The sequence below is a fragment of the Neocloeon triangulifer genome, unplaced genomic scaffold (assembly GCF_031216515.1).
Source record: "Neocloeon triangulifer isolate White Clay Creek 2 clone unplaced genomic scaffold, ASM3121651v1 ptg000004l, whole genome shotgun sequence".
Taxonomy (NCBI): Eukaryota; Metazoa; Arthropoda; class Insecta; order Ephemeroptera; family Baetidae; genus Neocloeon; species Neocloeon triangulifer.
In genome coordinates this window covers 437,770-459,162 of record NW_026775547.1, presented here as the reverse complement: position 1 = coordinate 459,162, position 21,393 = coordinate 437,770, and the positions used below count along the sequence as shown (strand labels likewise).

General features: G+C 38.6%; 7 protein-coding genes across 13 annotated transcripts; 2 read left to right on the top strand and 5 right to left on the bottom strand.

Annotated features, from left to right (window-relative positions):
• The first annotated feature begins 1,088 nt into the window (after positions 1 to 1,088).
• Positions 1,089 to 4,229, top strand: LOC132193699 (fibroblast growth factor receptor substrate 2). Its single transcript, XM_059614530.1, has 5 exons — positions 1,089 to 1,282; positions 1,345 to 1,403; positions 1,572 to 1,895; positions 2,127 to 2,669; positions 2,939 to 4,229. Exons 3-5 carry the CDS (start codon positions 1,599 to 1,601, stop codon positions 3,179 to 3,181), a joined length of 1,083 nt encoding a protein of 360 aa, XP_059470513.1. The 5' UTR covers positions 1,089 to 1,282; positions 1,345 to 1,403; positions 1,572 to 1,598; the 3' UTR covers positions 3,182 to 4,229.
• Positions 4,230 to 4,823: 594 nt separating this feature from the next.
• On the bottom strand, positions 4,824 to 8,850 carry LOC132193697 (kinesin-like protein KIF11-B). The gene is made up of 10 exons (XM_059614528.1): positions 8,601 to 8,850; positions 8,192 to 8,498; positions 7,910 to 8,061; positions 7,699 to 7,851; positions 6,948 to 7,641; positions 6,519 to 6,881; positions 6,267 to 6,337; positions 5,677 to 5,792; positions 5,434 to 5,613; positions 4,824 to 5,374 (listed from the first exon to the last, which is right to left on the bottom strand). The coding sequence occupies exons 1-10, from the start codon at positions 8,645 to 8,647 to the stop codon at positions 4,890 to 4,892; spliced, it is 2,568 nt and encodes an 855-aa protein (XP_059470511.1). The 5' UTR covers positions 8,648 to 8,850; the 3' UTR covers positions 4,824 to 4,889.
• Positions 8,851 to 9,289: 439 nt separating this feature from the next.
• LOC132193352 (serine/arginine-rich splicing factor 7-like) lies at positions 9,290 to 11,694 on the bottom strand. Of its 4 annotated transcripts, none has more exons than XM_059613968.1 (5): positions 11,488 to 11,694; positions 11,139 to 11,292; positions 10,834 to 11,040; positions 9,628 to 9,791; positions 9,290 to 9,577 (listed from the first exon to the last, which is right to left on the bottom strand). In XM_059613968.1, exons 1-4 carry the CDS (start codon positions 11,549 to 11,551, stop codon positions 9,632 to 9,634), a joined length of 585 nt encoding a protein of 194 aa, XP_059469951.1. In that variant the 5' UTR covers positions 11,552 to 11,694; the 3' UTR covers positions 9,290 to 9,577; positions 9,628 to 9,631. The 4 variants fall into 4 exon arrangements, with proteins under 4 accessions (XP_059469951.1, XP_059469950.1, XP_059469953.1 ...); XM_059613967.1 differs by having other exon boundaries at positions 9,290 to 9,574; XM_059613970.1 differs by having other exon boundaries at positions 9,290 to 9,574; positions 9,628 to 9,764.
• A 369-nt stretch (positions 11,695 to 12,063) lies between these two features.
• LOC132193393 (interferon-inducible double-stranded RNA-dependent protein kinase activator A homolog) lies at positions 12,064 to 14,224 on the bottom strand. Its single transcript, XM_059614035.1, has 9 exons — positions 13,847 to 14,224; positions 13,625 to 13,780; positions 13,470 to 13,566; positions 13,215 to 13,411; positions 12,907 to 12,992; positions 12,662 to 12,847; positions 12,466 to 12,587; positions 12,363 to 12,406; positions 12,064 to 12,304 (listed from the first exon to the last, which is right to left on the bottom strand). Exons 2-9 carry the CDS (start codon positions 13,767 to 13,769, stop codon positions 12,144 to 12,146), a joined length of 1,038 nt encoding a protein of 345 aa, XP_059470018.1. The 5' UTR covers positions 13,770 to 13,780; positions 13,847 to 14,224; the 3' UTR covers positions 12,064 to 12,143.
• Positions 14,105 to 16,661, top strand: LOC132193394 (3-hydroxyisobutyrate dehydrogenase, mitochondrial). The gene is made up of 6 exons (XM_059614036.1): positions 14,105 to 14,267; positions 14,679 to 14,758; positions 14,819 to 14,997; positions 15,362 to 15,483; positions 15,540 to 15,877; positions 16,104 to 16,661. The coding sequence occupies exons 1-6, from the start codon at positions 14,201 to 14,203 to the stop codon at positions 16,290 to 16,292; spliced, it is 975 nt and encodes a 324-aa protein (XP_059470019.1). The 5' UTR covers positions 14,105 to 14,200; the 3' UTR covers positions 16,293 to 16,661.
• Positions 16,662 to 17,333: 672 nt separating this feature from the next.
• LOC132193392 (endoplasmic reticulum junction formation protein lunapark-B) lies at positions 17,334 to 19,522 on the bottom strand. 3 transcript variants are annotated; one of them, XM_059614031.1, is made up of 8 exons: positions 19,166 to 19,522; positions 19,070 to 19,111; positions 18,816 to 19,003; positions 18,560 to 18,749; positions 18,233 to 18,437; positions 17,994 to 18,179; positions 17,745 to 17,939; positions 17,334 to 17,471 (listed from the first exon to the last, which is right to left on the bottom strand). In XM_059614031.1, the coding sequence occupies exons 1-8, from the start codon at positions 19,190 to 19,192 to the stop codon at positions 17,335 to 17,337; spliced, it is 1,170 nt and encodes a 389-aa protein (XP_059470014.1). In that variant the 5' UTR covers positions 19,193 to 19,522; the 3' UTR covers position 17,334. The 3 variants fall into 3 exon arrangements, with proteins under 3 accessions (XP_059470014.1, XP_059470016.1, XP_059470017.1); XM_059614033.1 differs by having other exon boundaries at positions 17,334 to 17,468; XM_059614034.1 differs by having other exon boundaries at positions 17,334 to 17,465.
• Positions 19,523 to 19,868: 346 nt separating this feature from the next.
• LOC132193536 (uncharacterized) lies at positions 19,869 to 21,120 on the bottom strand. 2 transcript variants are annotated; one of them, XM_059614265.1, is made up of 3 exons: positions 20,951 to 21,052; positions 20,738 to 20,893; positions 19,869 to 20,318 (listed from the first exon to the last, which is right to left on the bottom strand). In XM_059614265.1, the coding sequence occupies exons 1-3, from the start codon at positions 21,030 to 21,032 to the stop codon at positions 20,167 to 20,169; spliced, it is 390 nt and encodes a 129-aa protein (XP_059470248.1). In that variant the 5' UTR covers positions 21,033 to 21,052; the 3' UTR covers positions 19,869 to 20,166. The 2 variants fall into 2 exon arrangements, with proteins under 2 accessions (XP_059470248.1, XP_059470249.1); XM_059614266.1 differs by having other exon boundaries at positions 19,877 to 20,318; positions 20,960 to 21,120.
• Between the last annotated feature and the right edge of the window lie 273 nt (positions 21,121 to 21,393).

The window sequence follows — 21,393 nt, the reverse complement described above, 5'->3', positions numbered from 1 at the left end:
CACTTAAAATTATCTTTTGAACTAAAAATAATGCCATTTTGAAAATCAAGTATATTGTTCTACACACTTGGGGCTACATTTTTTCCTATACCTAGAAAAAAATCAAAGGTGTGCTTCTTTTTGAAAATTGCGTTCAAAAGTGAAATTTGTAATTTAGTGACCTTGACCTTTGACCTACACAAAAGTTGTCAACGGCAAAGTTGTTCAGCATAAAAAGTTACACCTAGAAACGAAGAGAGTACTTGAAATTTCTTATTAGAAACAAAGATATTCCATTTTTTGGTTTTTTACGGAAATCCGATTTCCCGGAAAAGCACATGAAATTTTCATCTGAAAATTTAGGGAGAGGTACCTCTTATCATACCCAACAACATGTCTGAAAACCAAAATGGCATGTTTTCGTTTTCGGAATTCAGCAATTACCCTTAAAACTATAAAAAAAATGCCCAGAAGCGGATGACCAAATTGCGAGCCAAGAAGTGCCTAGCACACCAAAATAAACAGAAGCGTTTCCAAATTTCACTTAGTGTTTGTATTTTCCTCTAGAGGATTTTTTTTATGATTCCAATTAAATTCGATTATATTGTTCCTAAAACTTTTTACAAATATTTAAAATTGTTATTTATTTTTTACATTTTATTGTTGAAAACAATTTATTTGCATATTTTTTGAGACTATGAAGTAGTTCGTTAAATTAAATTAAAATTAATATTTTGTATTGTATGCCAACAAGTGTAAAACTTTCAAATTATTATTCAAGGCGATAAAAATTGGTGCCACGAGGGCCACGCCAATAATTTGTGTCTTATTACTGTTATATAATTAAAAAAGAAATTACCAGAATAAATTTGTCAAATTTGTATTTATTCGAGTATGGACAGTAAGGAAAACCCGATTTTTTTAATTATTCGTTTATTCATTTTCTGATTGAAACTTCAATCTGCAGGAAGCGAATTTTCCGGAATTCTTCATCTTTTTTCTTTTTGTAGTTTCTAGAAAAGGTTTTGTGTTGTGCGGGTTGCGTACAGGTTACGTACGGGTGAACGATTGGGAGAACCTCTCATGTTATTTTGTTTTGTTGGCAGCACTGTTTGTGTATGTTCCTGTTGCGGACGCAAAAGAGGGGCGGCGACGGACGATTTTTCGTTCGACACAATCAACCTTTTATTCGAGCCTTTTCCGGCCGAATTGTCGGCAATTTTCCGAAAATACGATGACCTTGTAGACGCAACCTTGCCCTGAGGAGTGCTCTCGGCGTCATGCTGCTCAGCGTGGCCCTCAGGTAAGCCAATCGTGGTTGGTGTTTTGTGTCCATGGAAAATTAAACGAGTGCTCTTTTAACAGGAAACTCTGCGGGCCGTCGCTTCCATTCCGCGAAACTGCTGAAATTTCACCATTTGAAGGTAACAAAACCGGTGACGATGAAAATTGCCGTAATTTTATTTATCTTTTCCCTTCAAAAATGCAAGCAGTTGTGACAAATTTTACTGCTTTTGTTGATGATGATTTCATTGTTTGTTATGTATTTCATTTATTTGCTCTGTCTGATGGTTTATTTATTTTATTTGTAGGATGAGTCACTCGTAGTGGCCGGACAAATGGGTTGCATCTCGAGCAAACCAGACATCAACGACGTGCACGCCCACATCTTCCGGGTTATGAACCTGGATGACGCCGGCCAGGTTCTGTGCTCGGGACAGCTTGAGGTCAGTGACCACGAGCTGATCCTGTACCAACACGGCAAGAATCCAGTCAAGTGGCCTCTCAGGTGTCTTCGGAGGTATGGCTTCGATGCAGACGTCTTCACCTTTGAGTCTGGCAGGCGATGCGTCACAGGCCCCGGAATTTACGCCTTCAAATGCCAACGGGCCGAACACCTTTTCAACCTTTTGCAAGTTAGTTGATTAAGATATCTTCTGATGAACTATTTTCATTACACCATTTTCTGTAGAGCAAGGAAAATGCGAAGAAAAACGTCGACTTATTTATTGTAAACAAAGAAAGAAAATTATTTATCCCGATTTATCCTTATTGCAGTTAATTAAATTTAAAAATTGCAATATTACCTCATTTTAGAGATTTTATAATTTTATTTTTCATTTGAAACGCGAATCTTGCTTTTCCAGCTCAATGTCCAAGCTCTTGGCCCCGACGACACTCTGTCCCGCGACCTTCCAGCTCCCACCGTGTCCCCACCTGGAACTCTTCCGCACAACCACTCTTTCAGCCCCATGGTCGACAGCCCGAACGAACCAAACTACCTAGAGCCCCTGCGCACCAGCCGGTCGGTGACCTTTGACCGGCACTCCCTGGGCCTGCTGAGTCCCCAGACCTCTGTGCCTGTGATCGCCAACAGAAACGGCGGCGCCGTCTACGCCAACGACCTTCCTCCTGCCGCACAGGTTGCTGAAAGGGTGTGGCCTGTGGTGGCAGAGGAGACAGTGCGGACGCCGACCACCCCAAAGGCGGCCAACGTTTTCGGAGAAGAGGCCCACCTGTACATGAATGTGGGCTCGGTGGCCACACCTGAAGAGGTGGCGACCCCTGTCAGCAGGGCGCCGCTGCAGGTCCTGGAGATGCCGGAACTGATGGACCCTCATTTTTATGCCAACCTTAGCCTAGAGCTGCGAACCGTGCCGCCTTTATCTGCACCGGAACCTGTTGAAGAGGTGAGGCATTAAAAAAAAAATTAGAATTTCTCAATTATTTATAAGAAAATCATTAGAATTTTATTTGTACTTTATAATATAATGGAAAATCAACCAATTTTCCCCATTTTAAATAAAATTCGTATTAAAATGAAAAATTTTAACAGCCGACGAGCATTGTTTCAAATTTTGACGGAGATGACTCTTACATGTTGATGGTGAACTTAATCAAAATTGAAATGCTGTCACTTAATTTTCTCTCAATCTAACCATTTTCAATTCTATTCCAGGTGAAGAGGGTAAATTACATAGAATTGGACCTTGACGGTGGCGGTGAAAGCTCTCAGTCGACCCCCCTGTCGCCAGCCAACTCCCTAGTGTCAACCCCGACGGCAGTCAACTCGCCCAAAGGCGCCACTGGCTACGCGTCCATTGACTTTGACAAGACAGCTGCGCTGTCCAGCATTGACCAGAAGTGCTTGCGCAAAACCAGACACAACTCGTCGAAAAACGAGGTGCTGCCTGGCGAGTAGTGGCGCAGCTACGTACAAAAGTCGTGAATGCAATTTTGGTCTCAGCTTTGGTCGGTGCCCTGCCTTTTGGTTCTAATTTTTGTTACCAACCTGTGATTATTATTATCACTCAACAGGCAGCCAAATGTTTTGTTTCAAGGCCTAATGACAAAAGAAACTCAGACTGGCGAATTTGAAAACAGACGTTTGCTGTGAATGAAACTTGTTTCTCTGTAAAATCGTATATTATGAAATTTCCCAATGCTCAAGATTACGCATTTTTCGCAAGCACAAATTGATTGTTTTGAGAGAGAGAAAAAAATAGGGAACTTTTGTGTCATAAGATTCAGCTCGATTGTCAAGCTAATTAAGAGAAACGATTGGTGTAATAATTATGGTGGCTCTGTGAAATGTTGAACAATGTTTAAATAGCCTATTTTATTGCTATGGTAACCAAACAAGGCATGCTTTTTACGATATTATACTTTTTACTGTTATGTTTTTTGTTCCGAGGAGTACAAATCTCAAAATTTTTAACCTTTATTTATACATTATTATCTTTGTGACACATACACAGCGTTTGAACTGCAAAAAGTTTTGTTTTTAAAACGGTTTTTTAATTTCAATCTTTTGAGCTCCGCTTGCCAAGTTTTGAAGGTCCAAGTTGTGGACCGATTCAAATGACACCTACGATGAAATATGTTGTGGATTCAAAGTTTGACCTGCATTGAGTCTGCAAGACTGGCGGTGTGTTCACCACGATTGAACTCGTGTGAGTGCATTGGACCCTCTCCGCACAATGCCAACTTTGATAGTGTACTCCGTGATAAAAGTGTTTGCCAAAGAGATGCGAGGCTGGTTGCAAAATAGCCAATTGATCTGCGTGAATAAGTTTTTCAAATGCCAGTAACAAATATTCAATAACTATAATTATACTCCTGTTCTGCAACCGGCCATTATTTATACATAATGCTTATGCGCTGCATACAATTTTGTATATTTGTTTTCTATGGCTGTAATTATAAAAATTGATTAAAAAGAAATAAATGAATGTGCAGCTCAAAATTAACACTCTTGTTTAACTTGAAAATTGAAGTTTTCATGCTATTTGTATTCGCGTGATACAATATACAATTAGGAATACATTATAAATTTTGTTCCTTTCTTAAAAACCAATTGGAAATTTTTCTATTTTAGATTTGTCTTCCCATTTAATTTTACAATTATTCACTTTTAAAACACTTAATTCTAGAATTCTGTAAGCTCAAAATGGGCCAACTAACACCCCCCCCCCCCCCCATTAAGCTGCGGATAAGATAGATTAAAGAACACTAATTACTTTGTTTATGACATGACCTGCATCTCAGGCTCCCGCGGTAGAGAGTGACTGAGGTGGTTTATTGACGCGTTAGTGTCGGCCGGTGCCTATAATACAAGTAAACAACCTGAGCAAGCTGAAGGCTTGCCCCACATAAAAGACAAGAGGGCTGTTCCTTCACAATTTTAGAGACACTCCAACTTTGATTCAATCCACATTAATTGATAGCTTTCACAATAAAATAAATAATCAAATACATTTATGCAAATTTTACAAAAATATATCAATTGAGGCTTATTCTTACTATTATTTTGAATCACATCACAAAAATAAAATTATCAGGAATTTATAAAAAAAAAAATGGGTGACAAATTGTCAAAATATAAAATTAGTATGAATCCTGAACAACTTCTAGTCTGACTCTGAATCCTCCATTCCAGTTGGGAGTCCATAAACAAACGTCTTAATCTGGTTTCGAAACATCAACTTCCCCTTGGTAGATTTGCTTCCATCGTACCAATTTCTGATATCCTCTGCCGACAATACTTCCAATTCATAAAGTTCTTTGATGATGCTTGAGAACAGCGGTTTGACGTGTTTGTCGGCAAAGCAGTATTCCTGCACAGTTAGCATAAGACGTTGCTTACTTTTGGCTGATTGAGTGAAGGCAGTAAAGACAGGGGCATAAGCCTTCAGATGCTTCAGGGCCTGCTCGGCAACCAGCTCCTTCTCCACGTTCTCATCATCTTGTGACATGGCACTTGTCCAGAGTAACGGGATGACTTCACTGCCACAAGTGCCACTCATAGTGGAAGCCAACCTTTGGATTTCTCTGACATGGTCCTTGATGGCGTGCCCTTTCAATAGCAAATCCTCGAGATCCTTCAGCAGCTTACCTTAAATGAAAGAGGCACAGTAATGAAAAAGAGCTCTTAAAATTATTTCTGTTAAATACCTAGATTTTTAATCTGTTTAACTTTATCCCCTTCATATCTTAAGTGGCGTTCGATTTTGCTTTTTATTATGTTTACCACTATCTCGTCCTTGGTGTCGTCCTTTGGTATTTCAACTTTGGTATCTGCGGTTATTGTGGCTGCTAAGTCCTCGAAGTCCTTGTATGATGATTTGACAATGGCTTTAAAAGAAAATGAAGTAATATAAGAAATAAGTAAGGAACGTTTATAATATCAGATTTTACCAATTATGTTCTCAACTACGTGATCTGGGAGTTTAGTTTTCTTCTTGTTATATAATGAGTACTGGTGCTCGTTACCTTGTCCACATACCAACTTGGCGATTCCCCCAACATAATGTCTAAAAATTCACAGGTGAAAATGTTAACGACTATTATATGCCCCATGCTTAAGGACTAATATAAGGACTACTAACAATAAGCGCATTAAGTTTTTGCACTTGATTTCCGTCTGTACAGGCCTATTGAGATGGTCAATACGCACACTTACGTGACCTTATGGCCCCTTTTATTTTTGATAATATCGTCTCAATTTACCATCCAGAGCCATATGAACTTGCCTTAAATTATAACCAGATATTTTAAAACTCAAAATCCAAGATGGCTCTCCATTGCCAATAGGTAACAAAGAGTTATAATTAATGGGCATTTTCTTGAAGGAGACAAAAATCTAATCAATTATTTTGATGGTGTCAAAATTTCCAAAAATTATCTCTCCGCAAAAATTGCGCGTGGAATATTCCTCGTATTAGTCCTTATTTATTAATCCATTTACATAGCATAAAGACTTTCTTTAAAATTATTCTATTTCTCACCCGAACGTCTTCTTTTGCAACTTGATTCTGCGAATCCTTGAATCGTCCAAAGCAATTGTGTTGAACGGAATCTAAAACAATAAACATATTAAGTAAAGAATGCTATTTTTTCTCGCGTCATAAAAAATAACTTGGGTGTAGAATCCCCAGTTGCCAAAACCGACTTTTATCCGGATCCTCTCTAGAGAGGATAATATCCCGATAAATTTTAATTTTGGCAGCTGCCGTAAATTGCTGTAATTTAATATTTACCTTGTGTGGAGTGCTCTGCTGATTTACATTTTCCTTGTTCGAAGTGGCCTCATGAGTCTTTTGAAGATCTCTGGTTGTTGCCTTGGTGACACTGAGAACTTTTTCTGATGTTGATTTCACTTCTGCTTCTGTATTCAGATGCTTGTCTGGAATCTCCTTTTGATTTGGCTTCCCCTCAGTGACAACAGGGTTGGCAGCCATTTTATTTAACTTTTCAGACAAATTTCTCACTTCTTCTTTTAGAGATTTTATGACCTTAGTCTTGTCCATTAGCTCCAAGTCCTGGCGCTCATCTTCTCTCTCCATTAATTCCATCTTTTCCGTCAAATCTTTTAACTTTAGAGATAGTTTGCTGACCAACGCCTATGAAAATAATACAAATTTAATTCACAAAACAATGAAATATTTATGGATTTTGTACAAGCATACCTCTTTCTTCATCATGTCGGCCTCAAGCGATCTTATTATTTGGGTCTTTTCAGTAAGCTCCTTGTCAGTGGCAAGTGTGACAGCCATTTTCTCCAACTTGTCGGTCAAATTCATCACTTTTTCCTCTAGAGATTTTATGATGGTGGTCTTGTCAAGTAACTCCTTGTTCTTTTGCTCAATTATCTGTTCTAGCTCCTTGTTATCAGGTCCTGCTCGTGCCCGTGCGGCTATCAGAGCCTGTCTCAGGTGCTCAATTTTTTGCTCGTAATCCAACACCTGCTTGGTCGGACGCAGGCATATTTGCGGCCTGTTTACTATGCTCTTTGCCCTGTGAGCGTAATCCAGAGTCATAAGAGTCTCCTCAAGGTTGGACAGCACCGGGGAGATTGTGGCCACAATGGCTGTCTTAGTGTTGCCTCCCAACGAATCTCGAAGCAATCTTGTAAGTTTCGCATCTCTGTAGGGGACGTGCACCTTTTTCTCAACAAGGGCTGTAATTACTCTGCCTAACGTCAAAAGACTCTGGTTGATGTTGCAAGCCTCTTTGGCCCTCAAGTTTGTGGCACCTGAACGGCCGATTGACTCGGAGCCAGCAAGGTCGACCAGGTTTATTTTACCGGTTTTGATCAGGTCTTGGCCAGCTTCGGTCAACTCGCACATTTGAATGGTGATCATGAAGATTCCATGTGAACGACTAAAATCAAAGATATTTATAATAATGGATTAAACATTTGACTTTTAAATGGATTGCCTAGAGGTTGCGTTCATGAGGGTGGCAGCTGTTTGTCTCTTTTTTGCGCCTCTTGACAATATGTCAAAAACCTGCTCTTTGTGTGTCACCAACACATCTGAAATTCCTTGCACAATCACAGAGCCTCTAGAATGGGTGTTGTCTTCCAGCAAGCTTAAAATATGAATAAATTTTTTAGTCAACGTACAATATAATTTTTAAGTAAAATTACCGAAGTTTAGTCTTGTTCTCGTCTGATGATAACAAATCAATGAGCTCTTCGTTGTAAATCTCAAGATAGCTGACAGTCATTTTGTGATTTTTCTGCTTGAGCTCTTCAAGTAAATGGCAAACAATCCTAGGAACTAATCCATTCAGGGATTCCTAAAAATAAAATTTATTATTATATTATTGAACAATTAAAAACAGAAAAATGTATGTACCAATGTAATTAAAATTAAATTGGAAAATCTGTTCATTCATGAGCTTTTATATTCAGAAATTATAGTCTTACTTGATCGCAGAGAGAATGTGAACCACCCTCCATAGTGAAGGTTTTGCCACTGCCTGTTTGCCCATAAGCAAATATTGTGCCGTTGTAGCCTTCGAGCACTCGAGTCACCATGGGAAGTGCAACTTTTTCAAAGACTTCAGCCTGTTGTCTGTTTGGGCCAAAGACTTCGTTGAAAACAAACGTTTTCTTTTTCTCCAAGTTGTTGCGGTCAGGCACAATAATGATATTTTTGTCTGCTTTGTTCACCTCAACCACGATGCGGTTGTGGTCTTTTTGCTTCTGTCGCTCCTCATTTTCAGTCATTGGCCTGCATTGCGACAAATTTATATTAATATAAGATATTTGTTGGAAATAATTTTGCAGTAGTGTATGTAACTGTGTATGTGCAAGAATTATTGAAAAATCGCACCTGACGCGAATGTAGACCTGGATATTTTCGCGTTTGACGGCTGCCATTTTTGCAGGGTCTCTGGTGACGGTGACGGCGTCTCTCTATTATGACCTCTGCGTTAAGGTGTGACATCATTCAATTGGCAGTAGCCCCTTCGTCTTATGACACGATGAAAATTTGCGGAATTTTCTAATAAAACAAGAACGGACAGTCTATCAACACTTCCTTGCTGCCAACTCCAACCTCGGCACCAAGCACAAGCAGCACCAATAAGTGCTCGGCAGCTACCACGCCCCCTTTCTCGGCACATGTTCACCAATCAGCGAAGCCAAGACAAATGACTAACGTGTCACTAATTGTTGAAAATCAACTTGAAAATCTTAGTGCCGATAAAGGGGGCGCGGTTCTAATTTTTAAGTTACCTGCCATTTAACTGATATATATTAAAATATTATAGGTACATAAATTTTACTATATCCATAATGTAGATAAGGTTATCTGAGCCGAATCATAATTTTTTTATTTAATCTGCTCACAAATTGAGAAATGACCAATGATGAAAAAACAAAAATTTTAGCTTCTTCCTCTATGTAGCAAGGTTCAATATCAGACCGCTTATCGATTCCAGTTATAGAAGTTTTTTTGTCCATCATTATCAGATTAAAAAATGCCTTGTTTACGTTAGATATCAAATAGATAAAAATACATTTATTTCATGAGGAGAATTGCCAAATATTTATTAGTGCATTTTACATGTCGTCTAAAACTACTCAAATCTGCTGGTTTTACACATCAACTCATACTGAAAACAAAACAAGCACCTCGTGCTGTTGCAAACTGCGATAATCTATCATCAGTATGTGATTACTTCTAGAAAAATGTACGATAAATTATAACTTTAAGCTAAAAGTACGAAGTTTTTTTTCTTATGATGGAATCGCAGGTCCATGTCGTGGAACACCCGCCTCTGTTTTACTTTTCGTCATTTGGTCCTGCTAAGAAAACTTGGTATGAGAAAAATTCCACTTTTTTTCACAAGCATTACCTAATCAACGGCTTCTGGACTTGGAACGGCTAGGGCTGCGGCTCTTCCTGTCAGCAGGAGAGCGGCGGACAGAGCGTGACCTGGAGCGGCTCCTGGATGCTGGCGACCTGGATCCAGATCTGCTGCGACGGCTGCGGCTGCGAGAGCGGGAACGAGAGTAAGACCTGCATTTCAAAATCCAAAATGAATCGCTTTGACCCAGGGATAGGAACGCCTATAAATACGTTAGATTGCCGAATAGCTCCATTTGAGTGTTCGATTATGAGATTTAAATTAGACAAGAATGACGCCGTTTTTTTTTCTTATGAAAAAAATTAAACCGTAAGAGCGGGCTGGGAATGCTTTCAGACCACTTTTGGTAATGAAAATTATGAAAATGCAAGAGGGGCTTTGACTTTAAGGAAAATTGAATTTACAAATCGGTGTTAGTTGGATTTATACTTTTGAAAGGACTCGACGATGGTTATTCTCGATTTGAGAAATCTTTTGAATTTGCTGCCCGTCCTTACAGGACTCTCGGGGTCTGCGCAGTACATAAATCAGTCAGCATTTGATCGGGGCTTGTAGAGCTGAATGTGTGTGTCTGTAAGTGACGGTTGCATCAGACGGACTGGCTGATCTCTTTATAAGTAGAAGATCTAGTAAGGAAGGACTACGCAGTCTGTCTCGCAGTGGCAAAGACGCAAAACTCGCGAGTGGACTCGGAGAGGTGCACAAGGCGGATTCTTTCTTTCGATCGAGAGAGCGCAGATTGCAAATTTACGCGCGGAACGTAGGTCGAACACTTCAGCCAAACTGCCTATAAAGGTAACACAGCATTCAATTATCACCAATTCATCTGAATAATCCAAAGTCTAGTGAGGACCACGGATTTGCTACTTAATGAAATTTTAAACAATGATTAAAAACTAAATTGAGTGATCTTCGGAAGCTTTTAAATGTCTTAATTGAGTCCCTCAATAAAATATGGATTATTTTCCCACTCAAAAACATCTAAATATTTAATGCATTGAAACTTATTTGTTGAGCAATCCATTTCCCAATTTCAGCAAAACCTCAGCGGTCCTCACGCTGCCTGAGACACTCAAAGTGATAATAAATGGATAAAAATTGAGAATTGAAGTGCGCTTTGGCAATGCATAATTCACAGGCATCCTGTGCAATGCCCCCAGTCTGCAGTGGGAATTCAAGCGGATCCATTCTTACCTGCGACGTCCGCCGCCGCCACCACTGCCTCCGCCACCACGGCGGCTGTAGCGGGAGCAGTCCCTGGCATAGTGGCCCCTCTCGCCACATTCGTAGCATCTGTCTTCAGGGTGGAAGGGGCGGCCTCGACGGCTGTTGCCACCCCTGAACCGCGACTTGCTCATGCCATTTGACATTTCCACTCGAACTCGACGGCCACAGATGGTCCTTTAAACAAGTTGAAGTAAAATTAATTTTTGGTTTATTTTTCATAGAATTTCTAATTTATATTTTTATAAAAAAAAAATATTTGATTTGGGCCAAACCTTCCATCGAGGCCTCTGACAGAATCCTCAGCATCTCGGCACTCTTCAAATTCGACGAAAGCAAAGCCGGGTGGGTTTCTGGCCACCCAAACATTCCTCAAGGGTCCGTAGTAGGAAAATGCTTCTTCCAGCTCTTGCTTGGACGCATTGGAGCCTAAAACGAGATTTGAAAGGTCAAGTGATTAAAATCTTTTTCATTTCAAGAGAATTTGGAAAGTTTTTGAGTTGGAAAACGGGGGTGCCGGAAGAAATGATGGAAGTGCGTGTTAATTTCGTTTATCAAGGTCTGATTAGGCCCACCATAGCGGCATTTTGAAATACGACGGTATGTAAAATTTGTCAGACTCACACTCACCCAGATCTCCGACGTAGACCTTGCAATCCGCCACTGCTGAATCGCGGTGCCGCGACATGTTCACCTGCGGTCACAGGTACACCTCTGCAATTGAAAATTGGCCGCTTTTCGCCTTCTTTTCCGGTCGATCCGTCAAATTTGTCGGCAAATTTCCCAGGGACGCTCTTCTTCCTTCGAGGTAAATGGGTGGGGAGGTGGGAGTACTGGGGGGAGTAGAGTTAAAGTCGGCAAATGCTGCCACCTAGCGGTAAGTGCCTTTTTTCTAGGGCGCGAAACACGAAAATACAAAACTCTTAATCCATGGATGTAGAAAACAAATTTTGACTTTGACAACTTTAACCTTCAACGATATTTGAGGTACAAATTTATTTGTAAAAACAAAATCCTCCATATTTTACAGTAGATATTTTATAATATTTGTTATCATTGTATTACATATAACAAATTTAAAGCATAATTTATTCTTGCAATTTTTTTTTTTTTTAAAGTTATCGCTAATGAAAAGAAGCATTTTTGAGCATGTACATGCGACAGCAACATAAATATAATTGAAATGAATTTTAAATTCAATGTAATTCATTTTATTGTTTGAAAAGTCCATAATTTCATCACATAGCTTACTGCTAAATTGCAAACTCACAATCATGTGTCTAAACAGTGGCAAATGGATCCTTGTCATAGACAAAACAGAACATCAAAAACAACATTCTTTCAGCAGCAGCTTTGATGCATTCCTCTGGACTTTTTCCCCATCCCTTGCAGGTCAAATTCATAGGTCTAATGTGGACAGTTGTCGAACATGAAAAGTAGACTGAAAATAATTTTATTTTTAATATTTATTTATTTAGAGTTTATAAATCATGTCTTACCTTGATCCTGTTCCATAATTGTGCCCTCGGTCTCAGAGAAATCTCTATAAATTTGATTTATGTAAAATATAAACATTCCACAATTTTCTTTGTAAATCCTCACCCATTGTTGACGTTTGCATTGAATTTGTTAAAATTATAGTACGAAAGCATGTTCTCTCCAAGGACTGAACACACATCTTGCAGTCTAGCACAGGGGTCCCAATCACTTTTCAGTCTGTCTTCCTAATATTATAAATAAATTTTACAAAATTTCAATTTTTTTTTTCAAACTTAAAAATAAAATAATAGATTCTCACAGGATAGCTCGCAAGGCTGGGCAAGTCTTTGCAGTAAAACTGTTTGAAGATGTCGTTGGTTTTGTTGACGTTCTCCAACTTTGGAGCAGCCGATTTGTGAAGGGCCAACACCCTCTTAATAACCACCTTTTCTTCTTCACTCATATTGGACAAATCTAACAGCTTCTCTCGCTTCTCTTGTGGCATCTACAAAATTTCTAAATTTCAAAATTGAACGTTTGTGATTTAAAAAAAGAAAACTTTACCTCTTCAGGATCTTTTAAGGATTGAAGTCTTTCCAGCACTTGCTTTGCTGCCAATTGTTTGGCTTGCTTTTTAGTAGGGCCTTTTGCTAAAAAAAAAAAAAAAAAAAAAAAAAATAAGGAAGGAAAAAAATTCTTAATTTTCAACAGATGAAGTAAAGTAAAAATAATAATTGAACTTATAACTTTTATTTTCCTGATGAAACAAAGGATTCCCTTTAAAAATCATTTACAAAATGTTGAAAAATTCATCAATCAAAATCAGCTTTAAGAGCGTTATTATACAAAATGATTTTAAGTTAAAATTATACCTTCAGCAGAAAAGTTACTGACGGTGCACTTCATGGTAAAGGTGGGGTCGTGGGCGGCTCCGCTGGCCTCCACTTCTGCATACACCGGCCTTTCAGCAAAGTGCAGCACCTCCAGACAGTACTCGGCCAGTTCTCCGACAAAGTTCCTCTGGACCTTGTTGCTATGAGGCAGGACCACATTATCAGGCACCACATTTCTGAACAAAGAAAATTTTAGTTTCATAGAAAAAGAATCTATAAATTCTGAAAACCAACAGAATAGACTCATTCTCCAAGTCGGATTGGAGCAACCTCAGCAGGGCGTCTGCAGATTCATGTTTCGCATCCCTCTTGGTGCGACCTGAACCCTCAGCTGCGGAGACAGAAGTAAACAATTATTTGTAAACAGAAACTAATTGATAAAATTTTACCACTGGTGCCGTTGAAAATGCACTTGAAGGTGAAGGAAGGATTCAAACCTTCCTGCCTGCTGAAGGTGAGCTCGTACTCAGGTGGAGCTAATTTCATTTTCATACTGATTTCTTGGAGACGAGACACTGGCGTTTTCGTGGTCATCTTGCTTCAATCTTCAATGAAAAGTAAAAAATAAACATGCAGAAATTACATAAACAAAGGCAAAAATGTGTACGTACCACTAAAATTCAAGTTGAATTTCACAAACAGACTCAAATTATAATTGAATTTCTGGTGGTTTTTCACCAAAATGATGATTCAGCCGGTTTTGTTTTTATTTGATCCGACATATCTGAATTCTGAGATCATATTATAATATTATCTTTCCCAAATCCCAATATCTCCTCCCACCAAAGTCACCAACACCACCGGCGGGCACGTGTGTGATTGGCGGAGGTGCTGGGGGCCGAGCGCTGCACATCTGTGAATTCAAGGTCGCACAAGCCCCTTTTCGAAGAGACGGCGAGAGCGGTCGGACGAAAATAAATTTCTTCTCTTCGACAATTTCGCCTTCGTTCGTTCGCACCGCGAAAATGGCCTTTTCCACTTTGGCGAGGAACCTCAAAGTTTGCTCCAACGGCAACGCCGTCGTTTTTGCACGTGAGTTACGCCCGCGAATTCTGCCGCAGAATTAATTTCTTCTTTGCGAACCAATAAATTGCGAATCAATTATGGCCGAGTTCATAATTCTCCGAGAGAGAACCGCACGTAGGCGGAATGGCCTTGAAGGCAGTCTTACTCTTATCAGGACATTATTTGCTCTGCAATTTATTTTAAATTTCAACATTTCATGAACGTTGAAATTTTTTAATTACAATTTACTGAAATTTTTATATTTAATTTAGTCAATTTAAAATCGATTTTTTTTCATTATAAATTTGTATCAAATTATTTTATTTAAAAGAGTTGAAAATGTTATAGTTATCACCTTTTTTGTGCCTAAGCTTGCTTGAAAATAAAATTTTATTTGATGCAAAATATTATTATTTGATTTTTCATTTTGAATTCCAGGTCGTCATGCCTCCTCCAACGTCGGATTCATCGGCTTGGGAAACATGGGTGGATTCATGGCAAAGAATCTGATGAACAAAGTAAAAACCTCACAATTAATTCGATTCTAATTCAATTATATGAAAATATTTCAATCGCAGGGCCACAAATTGGTTGTCTACGACGTTTCGAAAGCAGCCACCGAGGCATTGGCTAAGGCAGGTGCCACCGTTGGCAAAAGTCCCGCTGACGTTGCTTCCCAGTCCGGCACCATTGTCACCATGCTCCCCAATAATGATATTGTCACGAACGTCTACACTGGAAAGGATGGCGTCTTTGAGTAATAATATTGCATTTTATATCCAGGGTTTCACTATATTGGTATTAAAAAATTAAAAAAAAAAATCAAATCAAATTTTTTGTATATAAATACAAATAATTTTGAGCATTAAATGCTACTAGCTACTAGCATAATATATTTTGTTACATTTCTCATTAAAATCATTAAATTTAAAACTTTGGCAAAAATTCAAAACCCAAACTATTTTTTTTTACAAACGAAAATTTTAAACAGTTTTGATTTGTAAAAAAATTACTAGCATTAGTACTTATTTAATGATTTTTTTATTGCTCAATGCAAATATTTTAAATCTGACCTTCAATCTGATTAAAATAATTATTTAATTGCTTATTAAAATTTACAGGGGACTGCAGAGTGGATCGATTCTGTTGGATTCAAGCACTGTTGACCCGTCCGTTCCCATTGCCCTGGTGAAACAGGCAAACGCCAAGGGCTCTTCATTCTTGGACACTCCTGTGTCCGGAGGTGCAGAAAATAATTTCAAATTTGTTTCTTTTTTTCTAAATATATTATCCTGCTAGGTGTGATCGCTGCCCAGTCCGGAGAGCTGACCTTCATGGTCGGAGGTGACAAGGAGGTGTTCGAAAAAGCCAAGGGCGTGCTCAGCGGAATGGGCAAGAAACTTGTGCACTGCGGTGACATTGGCATGGGCCAGGCGGCCAAAATTTGCAACAACATGCTGCTGGGCATCAGCATGGCTGGCGTGGCCGAGGCCATGAATCTCGGCATCCGTCTCGGCTTGGACGGCAAATTGCTGATGGACATTGTCAACAACAGCACTGGCCGCTGCTGGTCATCCGAAATCTACAACCCTGTTCCCGGACTGATGCCCAATGTGCCCTCTGCTCGGGACTACGAGGTAATTTGAATTAAATCAAAATCAAGGAAATAAAGATCTGTAATGTATGTGACTCTTTTTCAATAATATTGATTTAATTTTATAGAGGCAATTAATAATTTTTTTCTAATTCTAAAATTGAATTTGAATTGGCATCAAAAAAAGAGTTTAGACTTTTTTTAAATATATAATTTTTCTTCGTACAATTGTATTTTTTTCAAATCTGAAATTTATTGAAAAATTTTAGGGTGGCTTCTACAGTGGTCTGATTGCCAAGGACTTGGGACTGGCCCAGGGTCTGGCCACTCGCACTGGCTCTCCCATTCCAATGGGTGCCCTCGCCTCTCAAATCTACCGTCTCATGTGTAAGGCTGGTTTGGAAAACAGGGATTTCTCCAGCGTTTACAAGTTCATCCAGGACGGACAGAAAATCTAAAAATCTCCATTTATAGCTTGAAATGATAAGCTTTAAAATATGTGTCTTCCATGCAGCTCAAAGCCTACAACGTGCCTTGCCTTGATAATATTGTTAAAAAAAATTATTTTTGTTACCGTTCTCTGTGCCATGAGTTATAATAATCAAATAAAGGTGATCTTTGATTGTAAGAGGAGTGTCAGATAACCTCAACGGCCAAATATCCTCTTACTTTGACACCGTAATTTTATCATGGTGACAAAAGATTGTTTTATCAACCTAAGGTCTAGCCGTCCTGTGAAGTATGCGAATCGTACTTTTGGAATCTGTGAAATAAAAAGCAATGCCATTTATTTTTCTGAATAAATCTGAGACGCACTCGTTATTTAATGCTTTTTGTTTTATTTACAGCTGTGGGTGAAGTCATGTGTAGAAATTGAGTAACATTTTTGTCAAATTACATTTTTATTACTCAAACAATTGACTTTGAATGTAAAAACAAGACTGCAATAATTGTGTGACGTTAAGATAGAAGTTTTTTCAAAATACAATATCTTCCTTCTAGTTTTAACACAGTTTTCCAGTTTAAGGCACTTGGCATGATATTTGGCAAGCCTATGAAACAATATCTAACTTATTAAGTACATTGCAAGTTAACACCTAAAAGAGAAACTCATTTTGGCATAATTACATGAATAAGCGATACTTAAATAACTCTACATTTTGATCGTAAAAAAGTGACTTAGCTTTGATTGGGCGTGAAAGAGAGGAACCATATAATAATTTCAAAGTTAACTAAACATTTAAAGCTAAATAAAAAAATCCAAATAATAATGATACAAGCAAAATTCAAAACATCCCAATTGAACCTCCTCTCTTGAAGCAGAGATTTTTGTTGCTGAGAAAAGAAAGTTAACACATACAAGTTTAAATAAGTGTGATTAAATCATCCGAGATTGAGGAGCTTGTTCTCTGTCAGAAGTGGAAACTCAACACTACTCAACGCAATATCAAATTGGTCAAAGGTTGCAGGTACTCGTTCTTCAATCCCAAAATTTATGGTCTACGACGCTTCTGTTTGATCCTTCGAAACTTCAGCCTCCTCTTTGGGGAGCTCTTCCTTGATTGCTGCGGCTTCACCAGTCTCACCTTTGCTTGTCTCTTCAACTTCTTGCACTTCAACTTCTTCAACAGCTTCTTTTATGAATAAAAATATGAGTTAATTAAATTGATTGGAAAATATTTTGCCATAAATCAAATTAATAAATATATGATGATTGAATCTTTAAGAAATTTTTACTAATATTGGACCCATAGTGGGAAAGTTTAAAGCAACAAAATAAGAATTAAAATAAATTAATCTATCACAGAACTTTAATAATTTTTTTTTTAATAAGAGGTTTTTTAAAATTCTCACTTCATTGCTCCAAACTCTATTTAAAATCAAAATTCTTGTTTATTAAAAATTCTTACCTGGTGCATTTCCTTCTTTAGGCTCTTCTTCTGCTACCTTTTCCTCCTGTGCCGTTTCCTCAGCCTCAGATTCACTTGAAGGACTGGACTCGCCGCCATTTTCATCAGCAGGGGCGGATGGCAGAGGCAGCAGAGGAGCCGGGGGACGCTGTTTGCGAGCTGGATTCCAACAGTAGCAGTAGCAGCAACGGAAAGCTACACATCAAATTTTAGAAATTCATGTTTACCACTTTCTAACAAAGAGGTTACCAAGGTATTCAAACTCTTCCTGCAGGGCCATGCCGTTGTGAGAGGCGCACTGTCTGCAAATCAGGGCAAATCGATTGCTCGGACCGTCTCCGACGATGAACTCGACCAACTTGTCCATCACTCCTCTATCCCTGGGCAAGATCGGTCTTGCCATTGGCGGCCCAGCAGGCATTGCTCCAGCAGGTCCTGAAGAAATTGGTTGATGTAGAAAACAAATTGCGAAAAAAGAAAACACAAACTTTGAGGTAAAGCTGGATAAGGAAGGGGTGCATTTCTCGTCAGAGGGGTTCCCTGGGGACCCTGGGGCTGGCCGCCAACCTGAGGGGTAGTCGTCCTCCGCCTCAGTTCCTGGTTAACAAGTTGAGCACTTTGTAGGTTTGGCATTGGCATTCCTGGTCTTGCAATTTGTTGTTGGGGCGACACTCGAGGAACAAGAGCATTTTGCTGAAAATTTTCAGATGGAATTTATTAAATTGCCTTACTATAATTTTAATACAAACAAAAGGGCTTGGATATTTTAAAACTTTCAATCTGGAGACTTTGAAATAAAATTAATCTAAAATTACATTATTCTCTTTCCGAAGCTGTTCCGGTGCAAATTGTTCAAGTATTTCCTTGGCAGTTTTGTACGTTTCCTTGTCCATAACCTCATCGAGCAGTTTTTTCTTCTCCTCGCGCAGTCTGGTCAGTTTAATTTCATTATCGTTGATCTGCCTTGCGTAGTACCAGTTGATCAATCTCTTCACAAATACGATTCTGGCAAAATTAAATTACAATTATATTTCATTTAGAATTTAAAATTTAAGTCCATAAGTTGCTCACAAGAAGGGTGCGATGAAAAAGGGTGCTAGGCACAAGAATTTGTCCAGTGTCCGCTCGGGCAAGGTCCAGAAGTAGAGGAAGATGCCGGCAAAGATGAGCGCAAGGACCGAGAAAAGGACGACCCGGGCCACAACAGCCTTCTGCTTTTGCTGTGTGTGCAGCCTGAAGACCTCTATGTTCGATATGTCCTGAAAAAATCAAGGTCAGTTTGAAGGTTGAAATTTCAATTAAATGCCCATAAATGGTCATCGTACCTTGGAGATGGACTGGAGCCTCTCCTTGACGGTGACGTTCCTCTGCAAGAAAAGTCTTAATTTTCAGGTCGTGTCAGTGCGAAATGGGATGCAAACCTTAAACCTGGAGATGATGATGCCCATCGTGACGTCGTCCGCCGATTTCCAGCTGCCGAGATGCGCACTTGGGCGATTTGCTTGAGTAGGCAAAGAGAGTGACGACGTCGAACAAAATAGGCACCGATGCGTTTCTCCCCTTTCTTTCTCTGTTTATTTTTCTGCTTTTCGCCGCGCCTCTGTCTTTGCAGCTCACGTTACATGCTCTCGAGACGAGGCGCGTCGGCCGCCGATCGATTCGCCGTCCGTCCGACTCGTCTGGCCGAACGAGCGCCGACGAGAATTAAAAAATTATTGTTTTCCCTGCAGCAGAGGTGCCCTTTCGCCGAATCAACAGCTGCTCTTTCACTGCCGGTTCAAATTTCGCCTCCCAAATGTCTTTCGAGCGTCTGGTTGGCTCGTTTGAATGCGGCTCGCGACCTCGATGGCGCGAAATCCGATGAGATCATTGCACAGTAAAAATTACAATTGAACGCTCCTTTGTCAATTTAGCTTCAATAGCAAAGAAAATAATAATCATCAAAAGTTTACTTGATTATTAAATTTATTGACTAATTTTTAATATTTGAAATATATGGAAACATTAATTTTTTTCAATGCCTAGTAATTCTCAAAGAACAAAATTTGTTCTTTGAGAATTTATTGTAATTTAATTACAATAAATTAAATTTCAAAAGACTTATAAATAAGTTTTTTGAAATTTTTATTTCTTTTGTACTTATTGTAATTCTGTTATTTCAGTCTAATCAAGGATTAGATGGGTTTTTCCTCCTAAATTATTGTTTAATATCTAATTATTAATTAGATATGAATTAAAAAAATATAATTAAAATATTATATGAATTAAAATAAATAAAAATAACACTGAAAAAATTTAAGAAGTGACATTACATACACATTTCAAGAGTTACTTTTTTATCGTATTTACATTCTTTTTATTATGATCTAAACAAATTTGATACTATAAAGAGAGCGAGAAATGCTCTGGGGTTTCACTATTTTTAATTTTTTGTTCTATTCTTGGTGATAGCAGCCAGGTATATTTCAGGGCAAGGCTCAACAAGCCCAACTGGCCCATCTGCGTGTGTTCCAGTCACGACCTGCACAAATATCTCGTCTAAACACCCTCCTTCTTTGACTTCAGTCAGTGATCCTATTAACAAAATTAATTATTTTCATTTTCGGAAAGCAAAAGATCTAGACAGTATTGACAAAATAATCTATTTTTAACACTTAAGCAAAATTATTAGTCGCCTTCCTCTTATGAGATTCCAAAAAAGGCAAGAATTAATATTTTTCAAGAAAAATTAATTGGTGTATTAATTTTGAATTTTAAAAATTTAAACAAAATGAAAACTTTGTTTGAAGAAAGGAGATTATCGTGGAAGTGAAGATATCGGGCTCTTTCCTCGTGGAGGAAACAAGGAAGAAAAAGTCCAATCCCTTATTCACTTCCAAAATAAAAACTCTTTTAAGTGTCAATTTCTCTGCCCTTAAAAAATGTTTTTATTTAATTTTTAGTAGTTTGCACAGCACAAAAATATTTGATTTATCTGATTTATCTTGTTTTACCTTTTGCTCCTCCCTGACAGCAAGTGTCGAAGCACTGGTTGAGGCATCCAGGGTACTGCATCTGATGGGGACCCAGTCTCGAATTCACCCTGGCGCAAAAGGTCGACCCGCTGGCACAATTGCAAAGACGGTTGCACTGTTCTGGTAACGCGCCCGCTGCAAATCATAAGTCGCGACGACATTAAATTTATAATAAATTATTGATAATTCTACACTCTGAACCTGCAAAGGACGTGCTAAGAAGCAAAACCGTGATAATAAGCTGGCGAGTCCTCATCGTGTCATCGATCGTCATCGACTATATTGAGTGCGTGAAAGAGACGCTCTTTAAATAAATAACGTGCAGCCCTCGGATGGTAAAGAGGTTATCGCGCACCAGCAGCCCAGCTGTAAAGCTATCAACTTCTCTTCTAAAACTCATATCTGCTCATTAGAATATCAGAACAATTAAGCGTCAATCGCCTACGCACACATATTGAAATGAAAGTGGAATTACTCTATTCCAGCATGGGTGATTGCTCAAGGTAATTTCTCTTACCTTTGAAAAATACTTAAATCAAACTATTATTTAAAAATCAATAAATAATTTTAATTTAATATTTTTTCCTAAATTTAAATTATAGAATTAAAAGTAATTAATAATTCAGTAAGAGTTT